Source organism: Ammodytes marinus, assembly GCF_949987685.1.
Source record: "Ammodytes marinus genome assembly, chromosome: 12".
Classification (NCBI taxonomy): domain Eukaryota; kingdom Metazoa; phylum Chordata; class Actinopteri; order Uranoscopiformes; family Ammodytidae; genus Ammodytes; species Ammodytes marinus.
In genome coordinates, this window is record NC_137216.1 from 12316350 (window position 1) to 12343767 (window position 27418).

At 40.5% G+C, this 27418-nt stretch overlaps 2 protein-coding genes across 2 annotated transcripts in view; one reads left to right on the plus strand and one right to left on the minus strand.

Moving 5' to 3' along the window:
• Nucleotides 1-27418, plus strand: part of stxbp5l (syntaxin binding protein 5L) — a gene marked incomplete at both ends in the record, with an annotated part of 139581 nt that overhangs the window by 35582 nt on the left and 76581 nt on the right. The window lies entirely within an intron of this gene.
• On the minus strand, nucleotides 19282-21338 carry LOC307258386 (carbohydrate sulfotransferase 8-like; the record flags this gene model as incomplete). Its single annotated transcript, XM_080037909.1, has 3 exons — nucleotides 19282-20241; nucleotides 20927-20964; nucleotides 21236-21338. The coding sequence occupies 3 exons, from the start codon at nucleotides 21336-21338 to the stop codon at nucleotides 19282-19284; spliced, it is 1101 nt and encodes a 366-aa protein (XP_079894035.1).

Here is a 27418-nt window from a genome sequence, read left to right on the forward strand (position 1 = left end):
TTTCTAAGCAGTCTCACACATTTTAGGAAATTGACATGCTAGTCCCCTCAAGTGATGCAAATGTAGACATTTAAATAATGTACTGTACTGAATATGTTTCCAGCATAGTGTATACTCTTTATTTTTTGCTGACACAAAATGTATAATTTTAACATCTCAGGGCTTAGACTAACCATTGACACTTAAAATGTAACTTGTTCTCTAAATTTATTTTGAATGCAATTTCTCCAAGACGTTTAGGATGTACTATTGCTCTACAATGTAGGAGTTCACATAGACATTTTCGAGTGCAACTCTTCTGTCCTTGTTTATTTTGTCATTCTATTCTGATGATAGATAAATCATGACCTCCATTGTTTGTTTATTTTCTAAGAAAATGCATGACCAGGGGCCTGTTTCAGGTAGCTGGTTTTGAGGCAACCCAGAGTTTGTTCGCTCTGAGTTGGTGGAAACTCTGGGTTTTCCGTTTCAGGTAGCAGGTTCAGTGCAACCGAGAGTCAGTTACTGCGGCAACATACGCCGTGGGTCTAACCTGCTGGATAGGTGGTTAGACCTACCCGAGTTTGTTTTCACTTTACGCTGCAGCTCCGACTGAAGAAAGAGTGTCACTGTCACACGCGTCCATGTACAGTTTGAAGCAAAATCACTCTATATAAATCTCCATCGGGATGTTTTTATCATTTCCTGATGATTTTACGTTTGACCAATCATTTATCTGATCAGTAGCCTTGTTCTCAGCCCTCGGTCCGTTCATATAGGCGGCCACCTTACACATCGTGACATGCTCTACATTCAGATTAATAAACCTATTTGTAGCCTATTGTATGTTTTTTAACGTCTGTGCCACTGAACAGATTTATGTCAGGTGGATTCATGTAACGCTGCGGCTGCACGCGATCGTTGTAGTTCACTTGTGCGATCCTAAAGTCACAGACAAGCCTCGTTAAATAGCCTAATATGAATATAAAAATGATATAATAATTTAAACTGTGATCACTTGAGGAAAATGGATCTGGTAATAAATCAATCAGGCTCTTCAATGGAAACTGTCACCTAATGTGTCTTGACGTTAATGTATTTCACTCCCCATTTAAAAGAAGCGACAGTCTGTTCTGTTTACTGCACAGTAGGCTTTAGGCACTGTAAGCAATGCTGTGCCGCGCCAGCTTTATTACTTTACAGCTGATATGCGTAACTTTTTAAAATAGACTATGGCTTCTCATACGGAAGCGAAATGATTATCTTGACAAAAAATGTTTGCTCTGTTTTTTTTCTGAATTGCCGAGGAGATTAGATCAGAGTTATGAGACAATATCCCGTTAATTCTTCTCCATAGGCTACCATAAGCTCATTCGTTAATATTTCTAACTCTAGTGGGAGGAGCGGAGATTTCTTTTTTTCTTTTTTGAGAAGTGGAGAAGTGGGAGGATCAATCATTTGTTTCTTCTGTTTCCATGGTGAATCATGTTATCAGCGATCCATTGACGATGGCTTTTATGCACACGCTCCACCCAGAGTGAACACGCTCAGAGTTGATAAACCCAACGCTGATCCACTGTTCTGAAACCGAAAACCCAGAGTTGCTTATCAACCCTGCGCTCTGAGTTAACCAACTCAGAGCGTATGATTAAACCCAGAGTATGTAAAACCAGCTACCTGAAACAGGCCCCTGCTGTGTGATGAAACGTGTTGATACGTGTTTGCTTTGTGTGTTAGTTTGTGTATGTGTGTTTGTTACATACCTTGTTGTCAAACAAAGGCTTGTTGTGTATTGTGTGAGGGTAGTATAGAGCTTGAAGTGTTAGGCAAAAAGAGAATTAAGTCCGGCTATGTGATGTTGCCATGGATACATTAACACAAATACCTCACGTGGACAGCCCAGATGTGTTTGACCATCTGTGACACCCTGGAAATCATATTAAGAATCAGAAGTAATTTGTCTGATATCACAACTGATAACACACAACAATAGCAAGACTTGCTGGTCTGCTACACTATAATACCCCCCCCTCAAATCAATGTTTTTATGCACCTTGGTCTAAGACTGTGCTTATTTTTAAGGATATTCAATACAATATTGTTGTTCGTTCATCCTTTAATGAAGACCATATAAAAAGGTGTGTTCTTTGTGAGCACTGAAAAGGTGCTTCAATCGTCAACACAGTTTCACAAGGTGAGACAGTGCACCGTAGCACATCATATCTCATTAATTCACCCTGTCTATCACCAAAACAACAGAGCCTTGCCAACGGTCATTACTGATGCCAGCTGCCTCCCTTGTTAATTTGATTCCTCACCACATCGCTCGGTCCTGGATCAGTCAGCCTCTGAGCTATCCATCTGCTTGCAGACAAAAGGACTTTTGTGGTTGTATCTGGTTTTCCTTCCCCTGTGCCTGTGTTTGTTTGAGAGATCCGGCCAAATGGAAGGCAGGTGCTACAGTTTTCTGCCGATCCCCTTTGTAGGCGGGGGTGGACATTAGGCAGTACCGGTAGTCATTCTTGGATGAGGTAGCACAGGCTAATGCTAAAAAAACACATTCATTTGAAAAGTTAGTCTCTGCCAATTACATAGTTTATATTTTCTGAAAGCTTTCAATCTTTACCTTCTGACAGAAACTGATTTTTTTTATTTTGGGCACCACAGGATGCTGTGGATTGAAATGTTCTGAAACTAACCCAAATACTAGTCTGGCTTGCCGGATATAGACAACTGGTATCGCGCTCCCGGCAAATAGGGCCAAGAGCAGCCGGGAGCGTTGTCACAATCCTCCCCTTCCCCGCTGTCTACCGTATATGCTCCGCTCAAAACGGGAGTTAACAGATAGTTTGACACGGTTTGATAGTATCCAGCTCATAATGTTGCAGCACACATGCCATAGCGTCATTAAGGGTGTTGGTAGGCACCTTTTCTAAAAGGTCCATGGTCGGCATCAAATTGCATTATTTTAAAGGACACGTTACGCTGCCCAAGACGATTGTGATTGGTTTAAAGAAATAAAAACAGGCCAGTCTAGTTTTCCCCCCAATCCCCAAAATTATACAGCGTGCTTCCAGACCATACTACTAGCCTACTAGCTGTAGTTTGGTCTGGCTGTGCGAGACTACCCTAATACTAACATCTGTGCAATCTATTTCAAATGTCATGGTATTGATACACATTTACAAGTAGTTATTTTTTTAAATCTCAGTGAAATGGCAGTTATAGGATCTTTAGCTTCTGTAATGTGACTGTGAAACGAATTACCCAGGCTGGGAGTAATTTCTAGGGATTTCATTAAATGTCTAAGGGATTTGATCGCTCAAAGTATTTGTGTTTTAGTGAGCATATATCCTGCTATGTGGCAAACCTCAGTGATTTGGAGCATGATTCTACTCACAATGTCATGGTCTGTCTTTGTCTTGTCTTGTTCGTGTTACCCGGGTTTCCTGTTTTATTTTGGTACGTCTGTCTTGTCTTCCTCCCCATGTCCTGTCAAGCTTCCCTCTTGTTTGATTACTGCTCCCTTCCCTAATGTGTTTCACCTGTCCCTCGTTGTCTACCCTGTCTTGTGTGTGTGTGTGTGTATATAACTCCCAGTGTTTCTTTTTTCCCTGTCCGAGCATTGTACCTTTTGGTGAGTCTGTCCCTGTATGTTCCTGTGTTACATGTGCCTTGCCTTCGTGCCTTTTTGCGTTTCTGGAGTTTTTGTGTTTTAATAAATTATCCTCACTTGAAACTTTCTGCATTTGGGTCCTGCTTGCCTGTCTGCCTGTCTTCACCGTAACACACAAGTCACAAAGCAGTTATACCAGACAGTTGGGCTTCTCCCACTCCTCCCTACCTGGGTTGCTAGATCAGTATGGGCAGGGGATGTGGGAGGAATGAACAAATAGCACTTTTTTGGAAATGTAAATCAGCCGACATTCAAACACACTCACCCTGCTCATGATATTCCTCTGGTTCCTAAGCTAACAAATGCAGTTTCATGTCATGGATGGGTTAGTTCACTATCAGGAAATTAACTCCCCAAATGACATAGTTAGAAGGATTTTCTAGATTTGGGTTAACAGGGGCTTTACCTTAAAACGGTATGACGAAAAAAAAATTGTGGTTTTGAAACACTGACTTTTTCAAACCACGGTGTACCTTGGAACGGGTTATCGGCCCCAGTATGCTGTTTCTGCACTTGACCTTTTTACCATCTGTGTTGTCTGTGTAAACCCTGTGTGTATGTGCTGCCATTTGAAGAAGTTACTTTTCTGACTATAAAGAAGACCATCTTGTATACCGGTAATACATGGTCAGGACATGCAATTGCTGTTCTTTCTTGTGGCTTCCTTATCTGTGCTTGTGGCCTCTGAAAGATGAGGAGGAATGATAAGAAAGGGGCAGATCAGGGGGAAACAAATTTGCAGCCACAGATAAGAGGATACTGCAGCAGGCTACGGCTGTGAAAGGGGGAGATGTAGGAAAAGAAAGTAAAATAAAGAAGAGGACACAATGGGGGAGCAAGAGAGCGAACAGGAGGTGTGGTTGATGTGGGCACGAGTGCGTTGAAGAGCAGAGGAAGTGTGTTCAGAGGGAGAGTGAAATCCCTCTAAATGGAAATTTCTGTCGGCTGTTGACTAGATTGGCGGTGGTAATTGTGTGTGTCCGTAGAGCAGGAGCACAACAAGCAATCATCATCAGACACACACACAGTGCAAAATATGGATCCACTTGAGGAGAAATTTAAGTGTCTTGTTTCTCCCTGTTTCATGAATGACATCAGTTTGCGAATTAGTAATAGGAAAAACAAAAACAAATGAAAATTGTGCAACTGGAACTTGTTTAAATAGTAAGCTAAATGACCCACACGTCTGAGGTTTCTTTCTATAATTTACATTATTGTTTGTTTTATGGAATCAAAAATACTTCATCATTATGAGTTTATCCATGTGTTTTTTTTTATTTTAGAAGATTTGGATTTAAAAAGGGAGAGACTTGTCATGAGTTCTCCCATACTGTATTAGCAAGGCCATCTGGACCATAATCAGTGCTGCTGGACTCGTTGTCATTTCCATCTTGGCTGATATTAAGTCCAATTACCATGTAAGATGTTGTCATCCATCATAATCCATCATAATGGTGCTGTTCCTCAGTGTCAGGTGCTTTAGTGTCCCTCCCACTTCTTTCTTTCTTTCTTTCTTTCTTTCTTTCTTTCTTTCTTTCTTTCTTTCTTTCTTTCTTTCTTTCTTTCTTTCTTTCTTTCTTTCTTTCTTTCTTTCTTTCTTTCTTTCTTTCTATGTTCCATTCTTTCCTTCGCTCTCATTTCCTTCAATTTAGATAGATAGTATGTTGGGTCCCTGGTTCTTCTTAACATTTGTAATTTCTGGGGTGAATGAGTCATTTCTTCATACTCTACTCTTCTGTGTTACCCCCTGCAGCTGTATTGAGGCTGGATCATACAGGCAATGTTACAAGCTCAGTGTTGCATCTGTGTGTTTGTGGGTAGCCATGCACACACTCCCAATGTACTTTGTTTATACAGTTGGGTGCATGCGAGTGATAGAGAAACGAGCGAGAGGTCGGAAGGGGTGTTGTAGGCTCTTTAGAAAAAGGATGCACGCCTCCGAGTGTAAGCAGGCGATTGGTGTAGGTGTACATGTGTAAACGCAGTGGTGAACACAAAGACGCCCGCAAGAAGAGGAGGACAGAAAGAGGAGGACAGAAAGAGGATGGAGAGAGAGATAGGTTATTGGCAGGCGGCGTTGCAGAGTTGGGCTGATTTATCTTCCCACATTGTGACTCACCATTTGTCAACCAAACAGTTTACATTTCAAAGCAGCTACAAAAAGAAACAGTGAAAGAGTGAGAGTGAGAGAAAGAATGGGGGAAAGGAGAAAGAGAGAAAAATGAGAGACAAGATGGTTGGATTTCGGAGGAGAATGTAGAAAGCAGCCTGCTAAAAAAACAAATCCAAAAACCAAAAATGAGTGTGTTAAGGTTTTTACGAGTTTGGACTCATACAAAAGTAGAATAAGCATTATGTGTTGAAGTAACAAAAAATGGAAAAAATAAAAATTTGTTCCAAAAATAAAATAGCGCTGGATCCATTGTATGGGAGTGGTCTAATTATCGTCAGAAGGATTTGTAACAAACAAATATGCGAAAAAAAAATTTCACATGCAAGTTTGAATAATAGTTCCAATAGATTGTTGGATTGTTCCAAGATGTTGATTCATATAATGTAATGTTAATGCAGACACATTTTACACGGACTCCTTAAATGATATTACTGGTTTGATGTTGTTAAATTGAGAATTTATGATGTGGTCTAGGTCTTTAAAATATATCATGATCTCTGCAATATATTGTGTATCGGGATATAGTCCAAAAATGTTGCAATATCGTTTTTAGCCCGTATCGCCCAGCCCTACTCAGTTCGTTATAAATAGTAGTTTGTGAGTAATACACAATGTGTGCAGTCTTTGACATCCAGTAAGTTGAATTTATTGAACCCAAAGGGTCTGAATTTTTTGTGTGAATACAAACTAAACCCATTAATGTAAATCCTTATTAATTAAGCTTTATTAAAGAGAAAGTAAGTGATATATTTATGTTAATATAATTACGTGTTAAATCGCTTTGATGGTTTTTAGCATGTTTTATCACACTTACGGATCTGAGATGACGCTTGATAAGTCGCTGCTTGAAGACTGCTGTGCATTAATGTGGTGACGTAGGGACGATGGAGGGGACTTCTAACTGCAGTCACTGACAGGAAATTAGTTAAAAGAACCATTTCGCTTACTGAACCTTTAATTTGTGCAATTCCCTTATCGGACTTCACTGTCTTTTCTATTTCTTTTCGATGTAGATTGATGTAGAACATGCTCACACAGCTACCATGCAACACCTTTGATCCCAGGACAGATTGTAGGGAATGTAGCATGTAACCGTGTTTCACATACCTATTTGACAGTGTGTGTGTGTGTGTGTGTGTGTGTGTGTGTGTGTGTGTGTGTGTGTGTGTGTGTGTGTGTGTGTGTGTGATGACTGCAGTGTTTGCGCTACTGCCTTAAGCAAACGCCGTGTTGTGAGCCAAGTAATAATGTGTCACTCACTATTGTAAATCCGTGCAGTAAATACCTGGCAGAGATTACATGCTGTGTTGTAGTATGGTTTGGTAACTGCTGTGCATGTAAGAGCAAAAAAAAATTCAGAGGTTCATGCTGCTTTATTTGTTTAATGTACGCTGAAAACATGTTTTTAGATTGTCTATGTATCAGTATGTTTGCATGTGTGCAGTTTGTGTCTGAGTACTCATGATTTCGACCTGTGAAATCAGGTTTTTCAGTCACACATGTATATACTATGGGAATTATAGCCACATGATGGCTTCTCAATTTGCCTCTAGTGTCACTGTCTCATTCCTGAGCACTAAAAGCACTTGGTGAGCACCACAGAACACTTAGTGTCATCCAACAGAGATGCACGACTACTGCTGCATGATTCCCCTTTACAGCCGTCATTGGCCTCACTCCAGCAGGGTCGCTTAGCTTATTTAGGGATGCAATGTGTGATTCTTCCTGTAGGCATGATCAAACTGAGGGCCACTTTAAGGGAGCAGTGTGTGTCCACTAAGCTGAGTGAGAGCAGGTGTTGCGTTAGAGACCCATGCTCCAGACTCCATGATGACTCACAGGTTTATTAATAAACCTTTGCGATGTACACAAGTATCAACTAAACCTCAACCAATACACAGTCACCCAATATCCAGTGCAGGGAAAAACATCAAAGACTCATCTCAATTCAAACTGCTCTAAGCTCATGGACGTATGACTAAGTTGTCCACAAACAACGCAAGACAGGTGGGCACACAAATCAGGGAAACAAAGACAGTTTATATAGATAATCTCACAGATCAAAAACGACATGCAATTCGACAAGCTCCGCCATTGGCTTAGCTCCTCCACCAGGCGACAGGCATTACTAACAGCATGATCTCTTGGGTGAGTGCAGCTGACAGCTTTCTGTTCTGTGAGCCCCCTGGAGCAGCACCACAGATAGATAGGAGCCCCAACAAGCGCAAACAAACTGCAGATTATAGACAATTCTCAGCACTGGAGCGAGACAAGAGTTTTGTAAAGACGTGAAGTGATTATCAATATGCACTGGCATAGGCTTGGCTCATCAGTGAAACAATCACAGGGACAATGTATCCCACAAAGCCATGGGAAGGAAAGGAGGAATCTGTTTTCAGAGGCAATAAGGGTGACACAAATATTTAATATTGTCAGCCTACAGTAGAAACCTCTTAAGTCCAATTTTCAAAGAAGACACTTCTCTGTGTGGGGAAGAAAAATCAATACACTTTTGATGATCCCTATCACTACAGTGTCATACCTCCCAAAAGTAATAGTTTTGTAGAATTGGATTGCACACATTCATTGATGTGTTGTTGTGAACATGTTGCCATGCTGATATTATAGGTGCACCTAACTACCTAACGTCCCAGAGCTAGCATGCATGACAGTGGACTTTTCGTTTTTTAAAGAGGACCTATGATGCTTTTTGACTTTTATGACCTATAAACGTTGTTATGATGATTCATAGTCATGCTTAACCATACTAAATTATCAAATAATGACTTACATGCATTTCGACGTATTCCCTGCTGACCGTCTGGGGTGTCTGTGCAGAGCACTAAACACTATTCTAGCCAGTCGAGAAGTCACATCTTCAAAGCGGTCTACCCTTTCATAATTTGTGACGTCGCATAAAAATTTGTGACGTGACCACGCGGATGTTTCCATGTATGGTAATGCTGTCACTTCCCTGTTCGCGTCTGCCTCGCGCCCTTATAGGTCCATGCTCGCGCTTCCCGCCACTGAAAGTGTTCCGGAAGGAAGGTAACCAATCACAACGGAGTGGGGTTTGCAGGAGGGGGGGGAGGGTAGCGGAGATGGCCGATGCACAGGCGGAGGGAGCGGAGATTGCCGAAGCACACACACTCAAGTGTTGACAGGACGTGCTGGATCGCCAAAATAAGAGAAAGAGCTTCCCGAAAATCTACATAGTTTTTTGTGATGTGATTCGTGTCAGGTTGCTCTATAGCAGTGTAAAACAAGAAATTAAGACCAGAAAAGTAGTATAATAGGTCCTCTTTAAGGACATGAATACCAAACATACAAAAATGTTACCAACCCTAATGGAAATACCACATGTATTCCTACTGGGTGTGTCTTCATCTTCATTCATCTTGTCATATTGTACATGTATGTGTCCCTGTGTGTGTGTGTGTGTGTGTGTGTGTGTGTGTGTGTGTGTGTGTGTGTGTCTGAAGCACAGTCAGGGGTCCGTCGTAGGTAGTCAGGGTTTATTTTATTTGGTTGGCACGGTCTTTGTTAATCTGTTTCAGCAGCTTTTGAACACCTGAATGACCTCCTGTTGATTTAAAAAAAAAACAAGATATTGACACCTGGGGATTGGCCACACACACCTAACAAATTAAGCCTTACGCGCCCCACACACATCCTGCGTCTACCTCTGGAGCGCGTCGCCTTACCTTACTGCTGCCTCTCTCGGACTTTTCTCGGACACACATGCAACGTCTCAGCAGCTGCTGCTGCTTGTTGGAAGTTTTATTTTGAAGGGGACACACCAGGAAATGGTGAAACTACAGCGAAAGCTGCCAGTATGAAGTCAATATGACTCTCAGCAGAGTATTTCAAAAATCACTTTACTGATTTATACGGGAGAGAGAGAGGGGGGTGTGGTCGGGGAAGAAGAAGGCCGTAGACACAGATAGAGCAACGGAAAACTGTTGCGCTCATCATGATCTTTTTTATTTCTTCACTATATTGGATCTCTATATGTGTCATTTATCCAAAAATGAAATGCCAGAACTAATTGAAAATTAGGTTTTGAATCCCTCGGATTTTGATTGCACAATTACATCGTGAAATAAAGGGATTATTTGCGTATACGACTGAGGGATGTTTTATTTTGAAATAAACACACCGGGTAAACGTGTAACTAGAGTGAATGCTGCTGGTATGACTGTCAGCAGAGTATTTCTCTATCAGTTAAAGCACAGAGACGCGAGAGAGACGCGCTGCTCTCAGAAAAAAATAGGCGAGCCTCCTGAGGTGAAGGGGAGCGGCGCTGCAGACGTGCCTCCGACGCGCCTCAGCAGTGCGTCTGAGGTTGGATGTGTGCTCGCTCTACGTTGATTTCACAGTCTGTGACCAAAAGTCAGACGCAGACGCGAGGTAGACGCGCAGTAGAGGTAGGATGTGTGTGGGGCGCGTTAGCCTTGAACAGACACACACACACACACACACACACACACACACACACACACACACACACACACACACACACACACACATTCTAGTAGCCTGACTGAATTGCCATTTCGTTACCACACATTATTCAGCCTGTCATCGCCTTATTAAGTGTTTTCAGCAGGCAAAGGAGTTGGTTTTGTTCTAACTGCTAACCGCTCATTCGAATGTGTGCTCTGATGTTATTTTCAGTCAACACTGAGGCAGAGTTGCAGTTAGCAAGTAATGCTCTTAATACAAAGAAGTAACTATGGAAAGGTAACCTAGCTCTAAAACCTTGTTCAATAACTTTTTAATACCTCAGCACATCAAAAAACTTTCATCCGGAAATGTAGTCAAGCTTCAGTATTCAAGCAGTGATAAGCAACACATTTTGTCTTTGTTTTTTGCTGCACTCAACTTAGCCCTCTTCTCTCTTTCCCCTCGCATTTATTGCAGACAGTTGATAATGGTTCATGTTTGCACATTTCAGCTTCCTTTATCTCTACACCCCTCTCTCTATCTTTTACAGTATGTCTCCCTTGGCTTTATTTTTCTGTCAACCTTCTCTCGCCCTCCATTTTGTTTGGCCCAGCCAGCCTTATCGTCCTCTCTCTCTCTCTCTCTCTCTCTCTCTCTCTCTCTCTCTCTCTCTCTCTCTCTCTCTCTCTCTCTCTCTCTCTCTCTCTCTCTCTCTCTCTCTTACCATTCCCCTTCATTTAACTACATTTATGACCATCATCATATTCTGCTCTCTTACCCCCACTGGCACCCCCGTTTCTCTTTTTCTCCACACATCTTCTCACTCTCTGCCTAAATGGGGGGGGGGGGGGGCACAGATGCAGGTTGAACTTGGCTACAGGCCATAATGGTGGTGCTTGCTTCTATAAAAAGCCTGCAGGCAGCTGAATCGATATATCCTGTTGGCAAATTGCACCTCACCCAGAGGGAAAGACAGAGTATCTGGAGCTCCTACTGGCTGCTCTGCATGTGAGTGCTTCTTGTGTGGGAGTGCAGAGCCTGTATCTCGGCAGTCTTGGCCGCAGCAAGACCTTGTATTAGTCGCTTTTATGACCCCCAGTTTGGTCTTTGGGAGAAAGATAAAATACATAAGCAAATAGAAAGAGTCACTTTGTTCAGTATTTCAGTATTTTATTGGCAGATATAGAAGCTTACATACGTATACTGTAACATCCGGTGGGGCCTTGGCCCATATAACAAAGCAATCAATACAGAGTTGAAATAAAAGCAACATAGTACATATCGTAATGAAAAATTCAAGTTACAAAGCCCAACCTAACTCTCTATATAGTAGGAGAGCCAATGTATTCAATCCAATGTGTGTGTCAGTTTCATTGTTCATTTTTAGATATTGTTATATCTAGATTATTGTGGTTCCTAAAAAGTCAAATAAAGATGTCTCCATTTTTTTCGGTTAGATTTAGTGAAATTTATCGTAGGTCAAATTCAGCAATGTGTAGTAGCCTCAAATCCTGCATTCTGATTGGCATTCCGCTAGTACTTTGGCTATATCTGTGCCAAAAAGAACATATAGACTAGAGTATTGCTATGAAATCACAAATGCATTTGAGGCGTTTGATGCTGGCATTTTGAAGTAGGCCTATTGTAATAAATGGCTGAGCATGCTGAAAATTGTTTTGAGGCATAGCTCACTGCCTTGACGTCTGGCCAATACTCCGAAATTATAATCCAATCTGACCATAGAATCAACAAATAGCTTGTGTTGAGAACTAACATGTGTGCTAAAACACTGATGTCCAATTAAAATCTATCTAAATGAGAAGTGTCAATTGAAGCACATCAATCATTTCTTGCAGTGCATTTGGGGCTCAGTTTGTGACATAGCAACGAGAAGAGAGAATAGAGCATTAGAAGAGATTGTCCAGAACATTCACAGACAAGAGCAAGCTCATGATAACCATAGGAATGTAAGAAAAATGGCAGCTAGGTTAGGAGTAGTTGTTAAAGTACAAGAAACGAGTACAGCTTGCCCCAGATGGACTGTGATTGGCTGCAGATTCACCAGCCAATAGCACGAGCGAGGAGGAAGAACTAGAAATGAGGCCCACAGAGCCTGAGGAGCAACATGGCACATTTTAACACATTTAACCAGCTATAAAGTGTGTGTGGGGAGTGTAACAGCCACACTTTATTCTTTGGAGCAGAAAATCTTCCTGGGTGTATCATTGTGGTAGGCCTGCTTTTCACAGGCCTGGAACATACACACCCACGTGGCGTATAATAGTGAAGGAGCCCTGTTGAGACAATATACATTTTGCTCTTTCATATAATATGTTTAACGAAAACATGTGCTCGCTTAGCTGAGCTTGTGTTGGCGGAGTAATTGAGGGTCTGGTATTGTGACTGTTCGCCAGTGCTCATAGCACGGAAGAGTTTTTTCCCCTGGGTAAGCTTTGTCAGAAATCTTGGTTTCTGGAGGGTTCAGACAAAGGGCAGAGAGCCGTTTCTGGCCATCTGTGCCTGATATTGGAGCTGATTTTTCTGGGAAGCCTGTGTAGTGCTAGTGGTGTTTTACAATGACATGCAAATTATAAAACCATGGCTTCTCTGATTATCAGCAACTGTTCAAAATGTCCCTTTTACAGCCCCACCTCCTGTCGAGCACACTTTATTTAAATAATCAGTAAGGTTTACCATCTTCTAACCCGATTTATTTGTCAAACCTCTGTCATCGATTAATTCAAACAGACTGCTCTATGCTATGCTCTGCTGGGTGTCTTCACAGTTGTGCAAATATCAAGCTAAGAAGACCGGAAACCAATAATGCATTCACTAAGAAGTCAATTGATTTATGCCTATTAAAGAATAATATAAATATTAGTTTCCTATCATTTGGAATGCATGTTATTGTCATGCTATTAGGAAAAGACAGAACTGATGTTCTCTAAAAGAATAAACATTGCTTGCATATTTTACCATGGACCTATTATAAAGGTGCAGACCGACACCGTTAATGACACACACCGCACGTTTGCGCACGCACGTGTGTGCAGCAACATTATGAGCTGGATTACTATTATGGCCCTATAATAAGAGGATACTATCAAACAAACGCGTGCACTTTCTGTTGTCTCCCGTTCTGAACGGAGCATAAACGGTAGGCTACAGCTTGGGAGAAGTATGCCGAAAATGATATGTTGTGAGCGCGTTGACTATATCCGGTAAGCTTGACTAACTGTTGGGTAATTACAGTTATAAGCACATGGAAATTATAGATAAAGAGAAACTTAACACATGCTACATCATAGGGATGTACAGGAACCATGCGAAGGAACTATAAACATTTTGTAACTGCTGCTTCACTGTGACGACACTGGATGCAGTAAAACTGTACTTGACTGTTTAGCCAAACTGAACGTGCCTTAGTACAAGAACTATATTTTATAGTCAAAACTATAACACTTAAATCTAGACTTTCTTACATATTTCAGTTATTCATGCTTTCCAATTAGTTAGGCTGTTGAAAAATAATTGTGCTAAGAAGAGCTTTATGTAATTAAAATGTATAAATATGAACTAACAGTTAAATAAATACATGACAAGCTGCAGTCTGTCACAGAGTTTATTTGATACAGCAATTTATTTGAGGCAACTTGCTACACAACGGTACTCTTATTTAAGAACATAAGGTAAGAACAGTATGAACTAGCTTCAAACTAGAACTTTAAAGGGACAGCAGTGGAGAAGTGCTGTGTAAACTGGACTACAAATTATACAAATATTTTGTAATTCATTAAAAAAAAATCAGAAATAGAGTGCAGAGACGTCATTGCAAAGTAGAGAAATATGTATTCTATTGTGCAGTGGTAAGACCTAATTACACAGCACCACCAATCTGCAACCGGTGGCAGCTAGGTTCTATTTTTCCTGCATAATGTTGCCAGGCTTTAGTTTGCAGTGATGATTTAATACAGTGATTTACATAATAACATTATAAACAGAAGCAATAATAGTTTGTTAAAGAGTTACTATGCCCAATCCGGCACCATTACAGTAATAATTCTGCTTTATCACATTGCAAATTATATTGCAATTAAAAATGCATTTTAAGAATGAAATATATAATACTTATTTTGCCAGACGAGTGGGAAACGAGTTCATAATGAGATGGAAGTGAAGAGAGGATCTAAGTTTTAATTGCATTTTGCAGATTTGTAAAAAAAATGTGTTTTGCAGCAGCCCAGTTTAGTTTGCAAACAAATGCTACCTTAATTTGTGGTTGGGGTTCTCCAAGATACATATGTTTGGGAAAAACTTGACTAACACATGGAAAATACATTAATAGGCTGACTAGCTACAGCCAATAAAATCTGCCAATGAGATTTGACATATTTTATTTGGTGAATCAATGGCCTCGTTTGAGTAGGAGCCGTCTTGCTCAGACCCTCGCAATTATGACGCGCGTCTTGCTGAGCGCACAGCAAAAATGGTGTGCGCTCAGCAAGACGCGCGTCATAATTGCGCAGGTCTAAGCCATACGGCTCCTACTCAAACGAATGCTGTCTTCATGAACCTCTGCCTTTTTTATTGTTGAAAATATACTGAGACAGCTTATAAGGTGTTTGGGGAAAACAGCAGAACAACACAAAAAAAATCCAACATTGTTTCCATATACCAAACTTTTGGTTTGTCAGCATATACAGTATGTGCAGGTAATCGGAGTAAACCCTAAACTATCTATATGTTTTATTTGATCTGTGCAAGTTTGTAATTCATTTCTAGAGAATCAGCTGCATGTCAGAGATCAATTCCATTTCACAAAGTTTTATGAGCTTGTGGTGGATCTTTTAGCCAATATGCTGTGGCATTTGCATTCAACAATATCATTGTTGAGTGCAAATGTTCAGTTTTACAGTATTAACACAAACCAGCTACCCACACAAATAGACACAAACTCTCACACACAAACACAAACACACACACACACACACACACACACACACACACACACAGAGACACGCATGCACACAGACACACACACACACACACACACACACACACACAGACACACACACTAGACATTAGGGGTGGGAATCTCTTCGCACCTCACGATTCGATTCGATTCCGATTCAGAGGTCAACGATTCGATTCAAAATAGATTTTCAATTTTTTTTTATGTACATACCCATGTGTGAATTTCAAAAATATATTTATATGCACATCTGAGTTTGCTCCTCAGAGTTTGCTAATCACTTCCTACTTTTGTGATGATCATTAAAAACAATCAACAGATGAATTACCTTCTCTAATATTGTATTAAGAGAAAAAGCTTTTCTTGTCACAAATATGACTTTCTATGAACAGTGCAATAATAAATGCAGCTTGCATTTCAACACAATATGGAAGTATGTAAAAACTAAACCGATTCAGTTTTATTTTATTTCTAATCTCGTAAATCATGTTTCTATAGGAATTATATTCTATTATCTATTTTCTATGTCATTTCAACACATTGTACAAAAAGTATGGCTTGGAATTCAGCTCTCATACAAAAACGTAAACAGAGATAAAGCCGGTGCAGGTCACATGGGTTTGCTGCCCTCAGCCCTTTTGAAGCCACTTTGGAAACAACTCGCACATGTGTGGTGTGCATGCGCAATGGCGCAGGAAGTATTAGTATTTACAAAAAAAAAAAAAAAAAAAAAATTATAATAATCGATTATTAACTTTTCTGAATCGATTCAGAATCGTTCGAGAGAGAATCGATATTAATCGGAAAATCGATTAGACATGCACCCCTACTAGACATGCACCTTTTTCTGTATCCACTCTGCTGTGAGATGTTTATACTCAATTCTAAATTGCCCAGCTGTGTCCCCACTGCTCCACCGGCATTATTAAATTCACACAAAAATGTTATTATACAACCCCTTCACAAGGGCTCTCTTACAAACACATAAACACACACACACACACACACACACACACAGGGAGAGAGAGAGAGAGAGAAGGGGAGGAATATAAACCAGTAATGGAGGCATGAAGAGAGTAATTGTGATTTATACAGGATCAAGGAGATATTGTGAGTGTGGGTGGAGGAAGTAGAGAGACGACGAGTGGATAGCAGGTCAATTAGACTGGGAAACCAGGTCTCACATTGGGTTTAAGAGAAAACCACTGTGGTGTTATTACGAGGAAGTACACAGCTTTAATTGAGATTCAACTTAAGCGTCAGCATTTTAAACGAATATGCAGCCGCAGCAGATTATTAAAACCTCTGCATCTGTAATTCCTTCAAGGCGTTTCCTAACCATTTTGACATTTGGGTGGGGGTATTTAGAGAGAAATGTCTACAGTAAGTTCCAGAGAATTTTTTTTTGATGTGCACCTGTAAAACTAGGCATGCCACATGTATTATCTGTACAACAAGGGGGGTCCTCCTTAATGTAACATTTAATTAAAACTGCAAGCAGTGATGACCGGGCCCTCGCACCTCCGTGCTGCTCGCCGTCCCGGCCGGCCTCGGCGCTCCGGGACCGAGGCCGGAGCGTGAGAGAACGCGCCACGGTCTCCTCCTCTTCGGAGCGTGCGGCACAGCAATACCTGTCACCGGAAGTGCGGAAGTTGCCGCGACGCGCTTGATGCGGATGCGAGGACGACCTCAGGCCTGGGCTCTTACCAAGCGGGTGAAGTTTGGAGCGCGTGGGACAACGCAGAGCGAAATTACAGCGACTTCCTGCTTCGTGGCGACGACGCCGAGAGACTATGAAGGCCATGGAGCCGATAGAACCGGCTTCCCGTGTCATCGTTGTCTCTGGACCTCCCTGAGCTTCTTTGAGGTTGATTTGATCAAGTGTGTAGGACTTGAAGGTAAATAACCAACATGCAATATTTACTTGACCCAGCAGTTGGCGCTCTCACTTTTTCTTAATAATATTGTGTGGGCTTACTCAGGTCTTGGGTCTCATTAAGCATATCAAATGTTGAGAAGATCAGACTGAGTATAGTGGAGCTACAGCTACTTCCTGTTTACTGGCGAAGACGCCAAGCTACGGCAAAGGCGTTTTGACAGGTGGCGCTCTCACTTTGTATGAATATTAGCGTGCGGGCTTCCTCAGGCTTTGGGTCTCATTAACCATAAGAAATTTGGAGAAGATGAGACAGAATATGGTGGAGATAGGCCAGCTTCCTGTTTTTTTGGCGAATACTTCAAAATAAAAGACTTCCTGTTGAATTTGGGGCGGGGCGTCAAGAGGCTTTTTTGTTTGTACTGGGATTGTACATTGCTTTATAAAATTGTGTGGTCCTAAGTATAACACAGCCTGAGTTATGATCAATCAAAGGGTTCATGAGGTTCATTTTTGATGTTTTTTGGCGAATGTGGCGCCCGTTCTGCAAGACGGTTATTCCGGATAAAACAAGCTTTCGGGTATATCATCTTCCATGTCGGAGGACTTACCCTATCATATTTCTTTTTGCACAAAAAGTTGTTATGAGTCCACTTTACTCTGCAATCCTGCAGAGTAATGTGGTGTTATGACATTTGGCGACATTTTGGCGAATATCGGCTCCCATCTCGTCATAGTTATTCGGAATCAAACAAAACATTTTTTGGTGTATATTCCATGATAGTTGAGTGTCCCTAGAGTTTTCGTTTTTCTAAATATGTTCCTGCTAGAATTTTTTTTCATTGTGATGATTTTCGAGTCAGAAATTCACATATTTCAAATTAAAAGACTTCCTGTTGATTTTGGGGCGGGGCTCCAGGAGGCTTTTTTGTGGGGCCTGCAAAGATACATTTGGGTTTTAAATTTGGTGCAGCTAGGTATAACACAGCCTGAGTTATGATGGATTAAAGTTTCATGAGGTCCGTATTTTGTGATGTTTACATCAACTTTGACCCCAAAAAGATCCCTGGTTCTCTAATGACTTTGAAATCTTTCCGCAATTTAACATTGGGCAAGGGTTTTGAGCATGCATTTCCTGAAAAACAGTTTTGGCCATAGGGGGCGCCGTTTTTTTTGGAAACCAACGATAAGTTGCAATTTTTTGTAGGTCTGATGGGTACACCAAAAAATTTCAAGTTATGCATGACGGGTAGGGGGTGAAAAGTGCCAAAAATTACTATAAATAATAATAAAAAGAAGAATCCTTTGCATTTCAATAGGGCTTCGCACCGGTCGGTGCTCGTGCCCTAATAAAAATAAAAAGAAGAAGAAAAATCCTTTGCATTTCAATAGGGCTTCGCACCGTATTCGGTGCTCGGGCCCTAATAACAATCATACCGATTTCAAGAGGGCTTCGCTCCGTATTCGGTGCTCGGGCCCTAACTAGTTATCATCCTGGAGCTCATTAGCTGACTCTTGAAAGTGCAGGAACCCCATTTAACTTGAGACAAACAAACTAACAACACCACTGAAAGAAAAAACAAAAAACAGACAATGCATTGTATTCATAGACTTTCATTAGCCACAATGATGATTACAAGTAATGCAATAGCTGTTTTTGCCATTGATTGACTATAAGTACGGTATATAGAACCCAAGCTCACCCTAAACAAAGCATTGCAAAATACAACACACTTTACTGACAAACATCATACAATCACCATAAATAGTTATACCACCAAAATTTGTTAACATATGCGTCAAAAAGCACAACTCCTCTGTGCCTTTGCACGTAAATATGTTGTGTCAGATAGCCTTTCCGTTACGTATCAAACATGGACCAATTACAATCGAAATTTCACCAGACAGTTGTGCAATTAACGACATTACCCCGGCTAAGCTATGGAACCTATGTTAAATCCTACCCATTTCGTGCCTATCTTGAACAAAAAAACGAACATTTATTTTCAAATAGTAATTGCCTGACAGTAGGGCATATTTTAAAGTCTGTTTGTCAAAGCTTGCTTTCTGATGCTTGGATACGATGATCCACAGGAGAATTGGCCGATTGTTAGTTTCAAGGTAGAAATTTAGAAGTAGTGGAGGTGTCTGATTTTCAGTTAAAACAAATCGTTAAAAGGCTTGGAGTAGTTGAACATCAGATAGTCTAAGTAGTAGAAGTCATAGAGTTTCTGTCTGTCCGGCAGGCTGACCTGTGAAAAGTATTTTTCTGTTATATCAGAAGTGGTCTTTTTGTCGGATGGGTTTCTATCCTTAAAACTGGGCACCTTGATGTTGGGTGGCGCCCCAACCATTTGCAGGACAAAGTTGGACTCTTCCTCCATGTTCTCAAACTTGCCGAAGAAGTCGTAGTCTATAACACAAGGGTTGCAGAAGTTGTTAACCAGGTTCCAGTGGATGTCCAATCCACCTGGAACCGGACGGTTGTCATCGATCAGGAACTTAACAAACTCCTTGAACATGAGCCCGTCACCTGTCTTCAGGGCTTCCTGGGATGGGTTATCTCTGTACTTGGAGATAAGGGGTATCCCATAATGACGATGGTAGTTGGGTGCCGGATTATTAAACTTGTCCCTGAAAGCTGACAACGTTCTCTCAAAGGGCTCTCGGACAAAAATGACTTTGGTGTATGTCTTTAGACGGTGCATGATTTCCCCATGGTTAAAACTGTTAAGAGTCCTGAGATAACTGTAAGATTGGGCTTCTTCATGTTTAATGTTCTGAATATTGGAGAACTTGCCCGCCAGAACAAGTAGGGTCCTTTTCCAGTTGGAAGAGCCAGCCTTGTACACATGGCAGTACAACAATTTGTGCTTGTCCTCCACAAAGAGTTGTTGTACACTAAGAGGTGTGATTTCCTTGGAGATGCTGCTTTTGTATTTAGCACATGTCTCCTTTACCAGTTGCTTGCGTCTTTCTTGGATATCAGAAATCTTTTTCCAGCTCTCAGGGGAAAAGGAGTCTGTGGTAGTAGAGGAGACACGAAGGGAGCCTATGTCCTGTCCTGGATCATCAGGGGAGGCTTTCTGTCTACTCTGGTCAGATCTCCCTCTTCTGTCCTGCATAAGAAGAGTCACAAAGCATGTTGTGGTTGACGGTAGAAACAGTTTTTCGACCAAACAAAAAGCAACATTTTCTGATGGTAATGTAAATGCATGTACAAGAACAAATCATTTAAACTGCACAGTGGTGGTAAGTCTCTCTAATATTTTCCTTTTATCTGCACTTTGAAGTGAATAAAAGACCTGTTTCGAATCCTCCATCCCTTTATAATGCTGTGGAGCAATTCAAGACACATTTAATGCAATTGTATTGATTAAATGTAGTTTTGTTTAGGCCCATTCAAAAACCTTATAAGGCAAATAACTGTCAGGAAACGACGTAAAAGTAAACTATTATGTATAATCTTAGTTGGTGGTTATTCAACTAATAATGCTTTAAAAAATTTAATGGATTAATATATTTCTTATGAATTAATGTTGGTTGAGCTGGAATTGATGTAGACTAATATAACCAAAAAAACATGAATATGAAGAAAAGGAACTATGTATGATGATGACATTCTAAGGGGACAGGAACAGTTTGCTCAGTACTGGCTGCATGCACAGTGAGGTCATCCTCTCTACATGGATACTATCAGACACACTGAGAGGGACAAGGCTGACAACCACTTCTCTAGCGATATCAGTTTGGAGCAACATGTGTGTGTATCTGTGTTTTGGGAGAAATGGAGTAAACCTGTACCTCTGTGGGCTGCTGTGGAGCGCTTCCAAGCTCCATGCCTGGGGAGGGAGAAGAGAAAAGAGATAAGAAAATGAGCACTTACAAAAAAAAATGCATCAGAGCTCCAATAATTGAAGGATTCACTTCACTACCACATATGCTTTAAATCCCCATTAAAACCACTGCTGATCAACTACAGGTAGCTGTGTAATGAGCTGCCACAAGCATGAACAGTGGCCTGGAAGTGGGATGCTGAAAATGTTCCAGCATACCCTTCTGGGCTGTGGATAATATGGCATAGATAGGAGTAGGCCAAGTAGAGAGACTAACTTGTGTAGTGTTGCTGGATAATCTCTGACAATGGCTTGAAGAAGAGAACCAGACCTCCTACAGCAAAGAGCAGGAGGAACCATAGGGCTCTTCTCCACAGCATGATGCAGTAGACACTGAGGTTCTGATTCCTTTGGAGAAAATCATAGACAGCGTATTTTTGATCTTATTTATTCCACTGCTTGTCCTACTTCTGAACTTAGTCGTATAGGCTTATGTCTTCTTTCCAGAATTATGAATACTTTTACCATTTTAGTATTGTTATGAAAAATAAGATAAATAATTACCTGACTAATGTTTTACATTAAGAAAAAGGCAATGTTTGACAAGCCAGTTCAGTTTGTAAGACAGGAGCCATGACTGACATGTCAGCTAGCTTTAGCCTGCTTAAATTAGGTCCTGAATTCTGGATGGAGTGAAAATAAAACTGTTAAAAATTCTCAGAATATAATTTTTATCAGAATGTGTGTCTTTCTAGTCACTTAGCTGTTGAAATGAAAAACGGCTTGGCTTCGTAGGAACAGAGTGCAGGTACTAGGCTGGCCTGTCTGCATTCCATACCTGTCTCCCATTGAAAATGTGTGGTGCATTATGAAGCACAAAATATCACAATGGAGTCCCCGGAATGTTGAGAAACTGAAGTTGTATTTCAACAATAGGGACTTTAAGCAGCGGTGTTTTAGGGACGGCTACGGCGCCAGGGAAAGATTCCAACGGGCTCCACTATCACCTAGCAACACTTAGACCGGCTACTTGCTGCAGTTGGTGTAGCGCTCACAACGTCAAAAACCCATTCTGCCGTTGTAAAAAGACGGACTACGGCTCTGACTCGCTCTGACTACAGCGATAGGAGGTGATGACTTAAATTCTCGAATGCTCAAAAATCTACTCGACCGCCGTAGCCGTCCTCTCAACCGTCGTTGCTTAAAGTCCCTAATGAATGTCATCAGTTCCCAAACGCTTACTCAGAGTCGTTTAAAGAAAGGATGGTGTAAAACAATGGTAAACATCACATGCCCCTGTACGTGTTGCAGGCACCAAATTTAAAATGTGTGTATATTTACAAAAAGAATAAAGTTTAAAGAAGCACATAATGTCTTTGTACTGTTTTATATTGAATGCCTGTCGAAAAAGATTAGCAAATTATTAAATTTTGTTTTATTTACATTTTAAATAGAGTCCCAACATTTTTGGAATTGGGGTTGTAGTACTAACAGTATTACACTGCTATAATTCAAAACATACAAATCAAATCAAATCAGTTTTATTTTTATAGCCCAATATCACAAATAGACATATGGGCTTTACATTCCATACAGTATGAAACCCTGCCCTTACACCCTTAGCTCGGCTGAGAAAAAACTCCCAGTAAAAAAACCCTTTACCAGGATTTAAAAAAAAAATACCAAGTATTTTTGTCTAATTTGTGTCAAAATATCTCATGAGACTTAACATAAGACACAATCACCAAACAAGCAACATTTGGGTGAGATATAGGGACTTGTAAATTCAATACGCAATAGGAAACTATGACACAAAGCTCTTCCTACTAGCAGATGCTCAATATAGAAAGTGCATTGAGTATGTCAAGCTAACTTCAACATATATCCTAATATATATATATATATATATATATATATATATATATATTACTATGCTAAAATATCACTTAACAATCTTATTTCAAGATTATCTTAAATCTAGAACAGTGCCACTTATGGGTTACATGAAATACATAAAATAACTCTTGAAGTTATGAAAATGACATGGAAAAGTCAAGGGAATATTACTGCTTTTGAGCATTGTAGGTCAAGTTACTTTATGATTCAATGGCTAAAAATGTGTCTTTTCGCAGATCCCCTCAAAAGATGGGAGGAAATACTTTTAACCATTGATTGACAGAAAGTCATGATTTTTGTTGTTGGCTGAGAATTATATTCTGTTTGTTAATATTTCTTTAATTGTAAATTGAATAAAAATAAGTTTGAAAGAAAGAGAGACAGACGAGGAGTGTGCAAGTTGTCTTACCCTGTATGAGTCTGATGGAGGTTTGATGGTCTTACTCACTCTGACTCTTGTTATGTGCGTCCTCGCTACCTGGATGGGCATGCCTTGTTGTATTTGCAAATTGTCAGTGTGTGAAGGTGCCACCCAATTTGACTGGTTTGCCCCAGGCATAGGCAGTATGCAGTTACTCATACATACTTTACTCGTATCCATGTGCGTGTGCGTGCACTCATTCCTAACACATACGTACATGTATTTGTAGAGAGACTAACTATCTTATCAACCAGGGATGTGCATTGACAGTTGGGGGAGCAGGGGCACAAGCGAGAAAAAGGGCACTTTCATTATTATTATATATATATTTTTAAATAGTGGCACATTTCTGACTCACTGAGCTTCTTTGAGGTTGATTTGATCAAGTGTGTAGGACTTGAAGGTAAATAACCATCATGCAATATGTACTTGACCCAGCAGTTGGCGCTCTCACTTTTTCTTAATATTATTGTGTGGGCTTACTCAGGCCTTCGGTCTCATTAAGCATATCAAATGTTGAGAAGATCAGACTGAGTATAGTGGAGTTACAGCTACTTCCTGTTTACTGGCGAAGACGCCAAGCTACGGCGAAGGTGTTTTGACAGGTGGTGCTCTCACTTTGTATGAATATTAGCATGCTGGCTTCCTCAGGCCTTGGGTCTCAATAACCATGAGAAATTTGAGATGATCAGACAAAGTATAGTGAAGTTACCGCGACTTCCTGTTTAGTGAAAAAGACGCCAAGCTATGGCGAAGGCCTTTCAGCCAATGAAACCAGCTTCCAGTTTTATTATGGTGGATGTCTGTAGACCTCCCTGAGCTGCTTTGAGGTTGATTTGATGACGTGGAGGTAAATAACCAACATTCAATATTTGCTTTGCCCAGCAGGTGGCGCTCTAACTTAGTATGAATATTAGCGTGCAGGCTTCTTCAGGCCTTGGGTCTCATTAGCCATAAAAAATTTGGAGAAGATGAGACAGAGTATGGGTGAGTTAGGCCAACTTCCTGTTGTTTTTGGCGAATACTTCAAAATAAAAGACTTCCTGTTGATTTTGGGGCGGGGCGCCAAGAGGCTTTTTTGTTTGTACTGGGATTGTACATTGCTGTATACAATTGTGTGGTTCTAAGTATAACACAGCCTGAGTTAAGATCAATCAAAGGGTTCATGACGTCCGTTTTTGATGTTTTTTGGTGAATGATGCGTCCGTGCTGCAAGACGGTGGTTCCGATTAAAACGAGCTTTCGGGTATATCATCTTCCATGTCTGAGGACGTACCCTATCATATTTTTTTTGCACAAGAAGTTGTTATGAGTCCACTTTGCTCTGCAATCCTGCAGAGTAATGTGGTGTTACGACACATTACGACATTTTGGCGAATATCGGCTCCCATCTCGTCATAGTTATTCGGAATCAAACAAAAAAAAAATTGGTGTATATTCCATGATAGATGAGTGTCCCTAGAGTTTTCGTTTCTCTAAATATGTTCCTGCTAGGAGCTAGGAATTTTTGAACATTGTGATGATTGGAGAGTCAGAAATTCACATATTTCAAATTAAAATACTTTTTGATTTTGGGGCGGGGCTTCAAGAGGCTTTTTTGTGGGGCCTGCAAAGATAAATTTGGGGTTTAAATTTGGTGCAGCTAGGTATAACACAGCCTGAGTTATGATAAATTAAAGTTTCATGAGGTCCGTATTTTATGATGTGTGGGTCAACTTTGACCCCAAAAAGATCCCTGGTTCTCTGATAAGTTTGAAATCTTTCCGCAATTTAACATCGGGCAAGTGTCTTGAGTATTTGAGAAGTGGTTTGACGTTCCTTGCGGAAAATCTCTAGGAGCCTTTCGTCGAAATGCGAAAACATGTAATATGGCGATTTTAGGCACTTAATCCAAAATGGCCGACTTCCTGTTGATTTTGGCCCAGGACATACAATTGCATTTATGTGCGCCTTGGGCCATTACATGTTGTCCTAAAATGTCAGGCTTCTAACCCAATTTTTGAGCATGCATTTCCTGAAAAACTGTTTTGGCCATAGGGGGCGCCGTTTTTTTGGGAAACCAATGATTTCTTAAATTTTTTTGCAGGTCTAATCTGCATGCAAAATATTTGCAACTATTGCACCAGAGGAAGTGGGTGAAAAGTGCCCATTTCGAGTCGGAATAATACAAATCCGACCGATTTCAATAGGGCTTCACACTGGTCAGTGCTCGGGCCCTAATAACAAATAACCTGAACAGATTTGATCACAAAGAACAATATAAGCAACATGAATAAATAAATAAATAACCAAAGATATAACATTTCTCTCTTCTCTGTAACAAAATAATACTGTTGAAAAATGAAAAATATTTAACTGTGCTGTAAACTAAAAATCAACTTGGAAAACAAATACACACTTAAGATCTGCAGCTTCCTTCGCTAGCTTTTATCCAAAACTTAAGCCTAAAAAAAATCACACCGCGATGCGGGATCGTTGCTCTGTGTATATCGCGATTCTCGGTTCGATACACATATTGTTACAGCCCTAATGTTGAGTTAATAGCTGACTATTATCGTCTCTCTTGCATGACATAACCTAAATGCAGTTTACAGTGATTATTGATTGTTGCCGATTTACCATTAAAAATTGTTATTTGGGTCCCTGATTTCAGTAGAAAAAGCAAGCTTCTGTGTTCTAGCCGACTGAAATGTCAGCTGTTGATATCAGAATTTATCAGGTGTAGATAGCTGACTAATTAAGTTGACATTAGCCTCTAGGTTGGTTAAAAATAGCTGAAGCTCCTTTTTAATGTTTCAGGCTGAATAGTTATAAAAGGAGAATCCCTTAAAGGGTTTTAATTGCTACACACATCATATGGAAACATGTCTATGATCCATGAAGAAGTCATCTGGTGTACAAAGGCCTTAAGGAAAGAGCAATGTTGTTGTGTTGCTGGGGAGAGCTAGTTGGTTCTAGTATTATGAGCTTGATAAGGCCTGTTATTAGCCTGGAAATCCAGACCCATATCTAGAACGATAGAGGGTCTGGCCACGATCAATAGTAATTCCCAACTCAAGGGGCGGCTCCTACTCGTGCATTTCAAATGCCACTGCTCGCAATTGGATAACACTACAACCAATCAGAGCAATGAACAAGGTGACGTATCAAGCTCCGTTCGTTTAGCGAACAGCGGGATTAACTGTTAAATTAAACTTTTGCCATGGTTGGTCGGCAAAACAGAGCATTCCTCTTACTTGCTAATGAAAGATTTGAGTACTGTCTTCCAAATCGTAATGGGTCGAGGCCAAAGCTGTCTCAAACTCAAACAACATTTCCGCAGCCATCTTTGATGCGTACTATCACGGCTTCGATGCCTCATGCACGTCACTGTCGTCATCCGGTTACGTCCACCCCTGTAATTTAATAAGAATGCATATGTTCACACCCAGCACTTATTTATGACGAGAACAATAAGCATATGGTTATATTGTAGTTGAACGAGTTCAGAAGATAAAGTAAGCATTTTTCAAAAGTCTGTGAAAGGTTACAGTCAGATGTGTCCCTTGGTATGTCTTTATTGTGTATATGTCTTGTATATGACATCCTTTAAATTTTGATTACTACAATTACAGTCAGGTCTTTTCTCATTGTATCTATGCTGGTTTAGATAATAGATAATAAATGCATAATAATGCATGGGCGATTTTAGTCAACCATACTGCGTTACAATTACAAGTTTCAGCCTTACACTGTTGTACTTGTCATTTGCCATAGCAAAACAAACATATGTTTGCCATTGTTTGTAGCCAAGGAAGGACTGGCAGTATGTGTTTTCTTTCCTGCTGAGATAAGTGGACACTGGTAATTGGAGCCCAATTCTAGATTCACGTTTGAATCTAATTTGTCTTCTTTTTTTAAAGGTCTAGTTATAGCTAATCATTGTACACGAGACAATAAACAAGAATGGAACACACAACAAAAACAAAATTACACAATTCTATTCCAAAGTTCATAGACTTGAGCTTACAGCTGGATTTCTTCAATAAGAAGAGCTGATGTTGGTTGATATGCTGTAACTGATTTTGCTGTGGTTCAAACTGTGAAGTAGACTATAACCGAAGATTTAGAAGTGGTGATTACTGTGCGTCCTCCACTGTACAG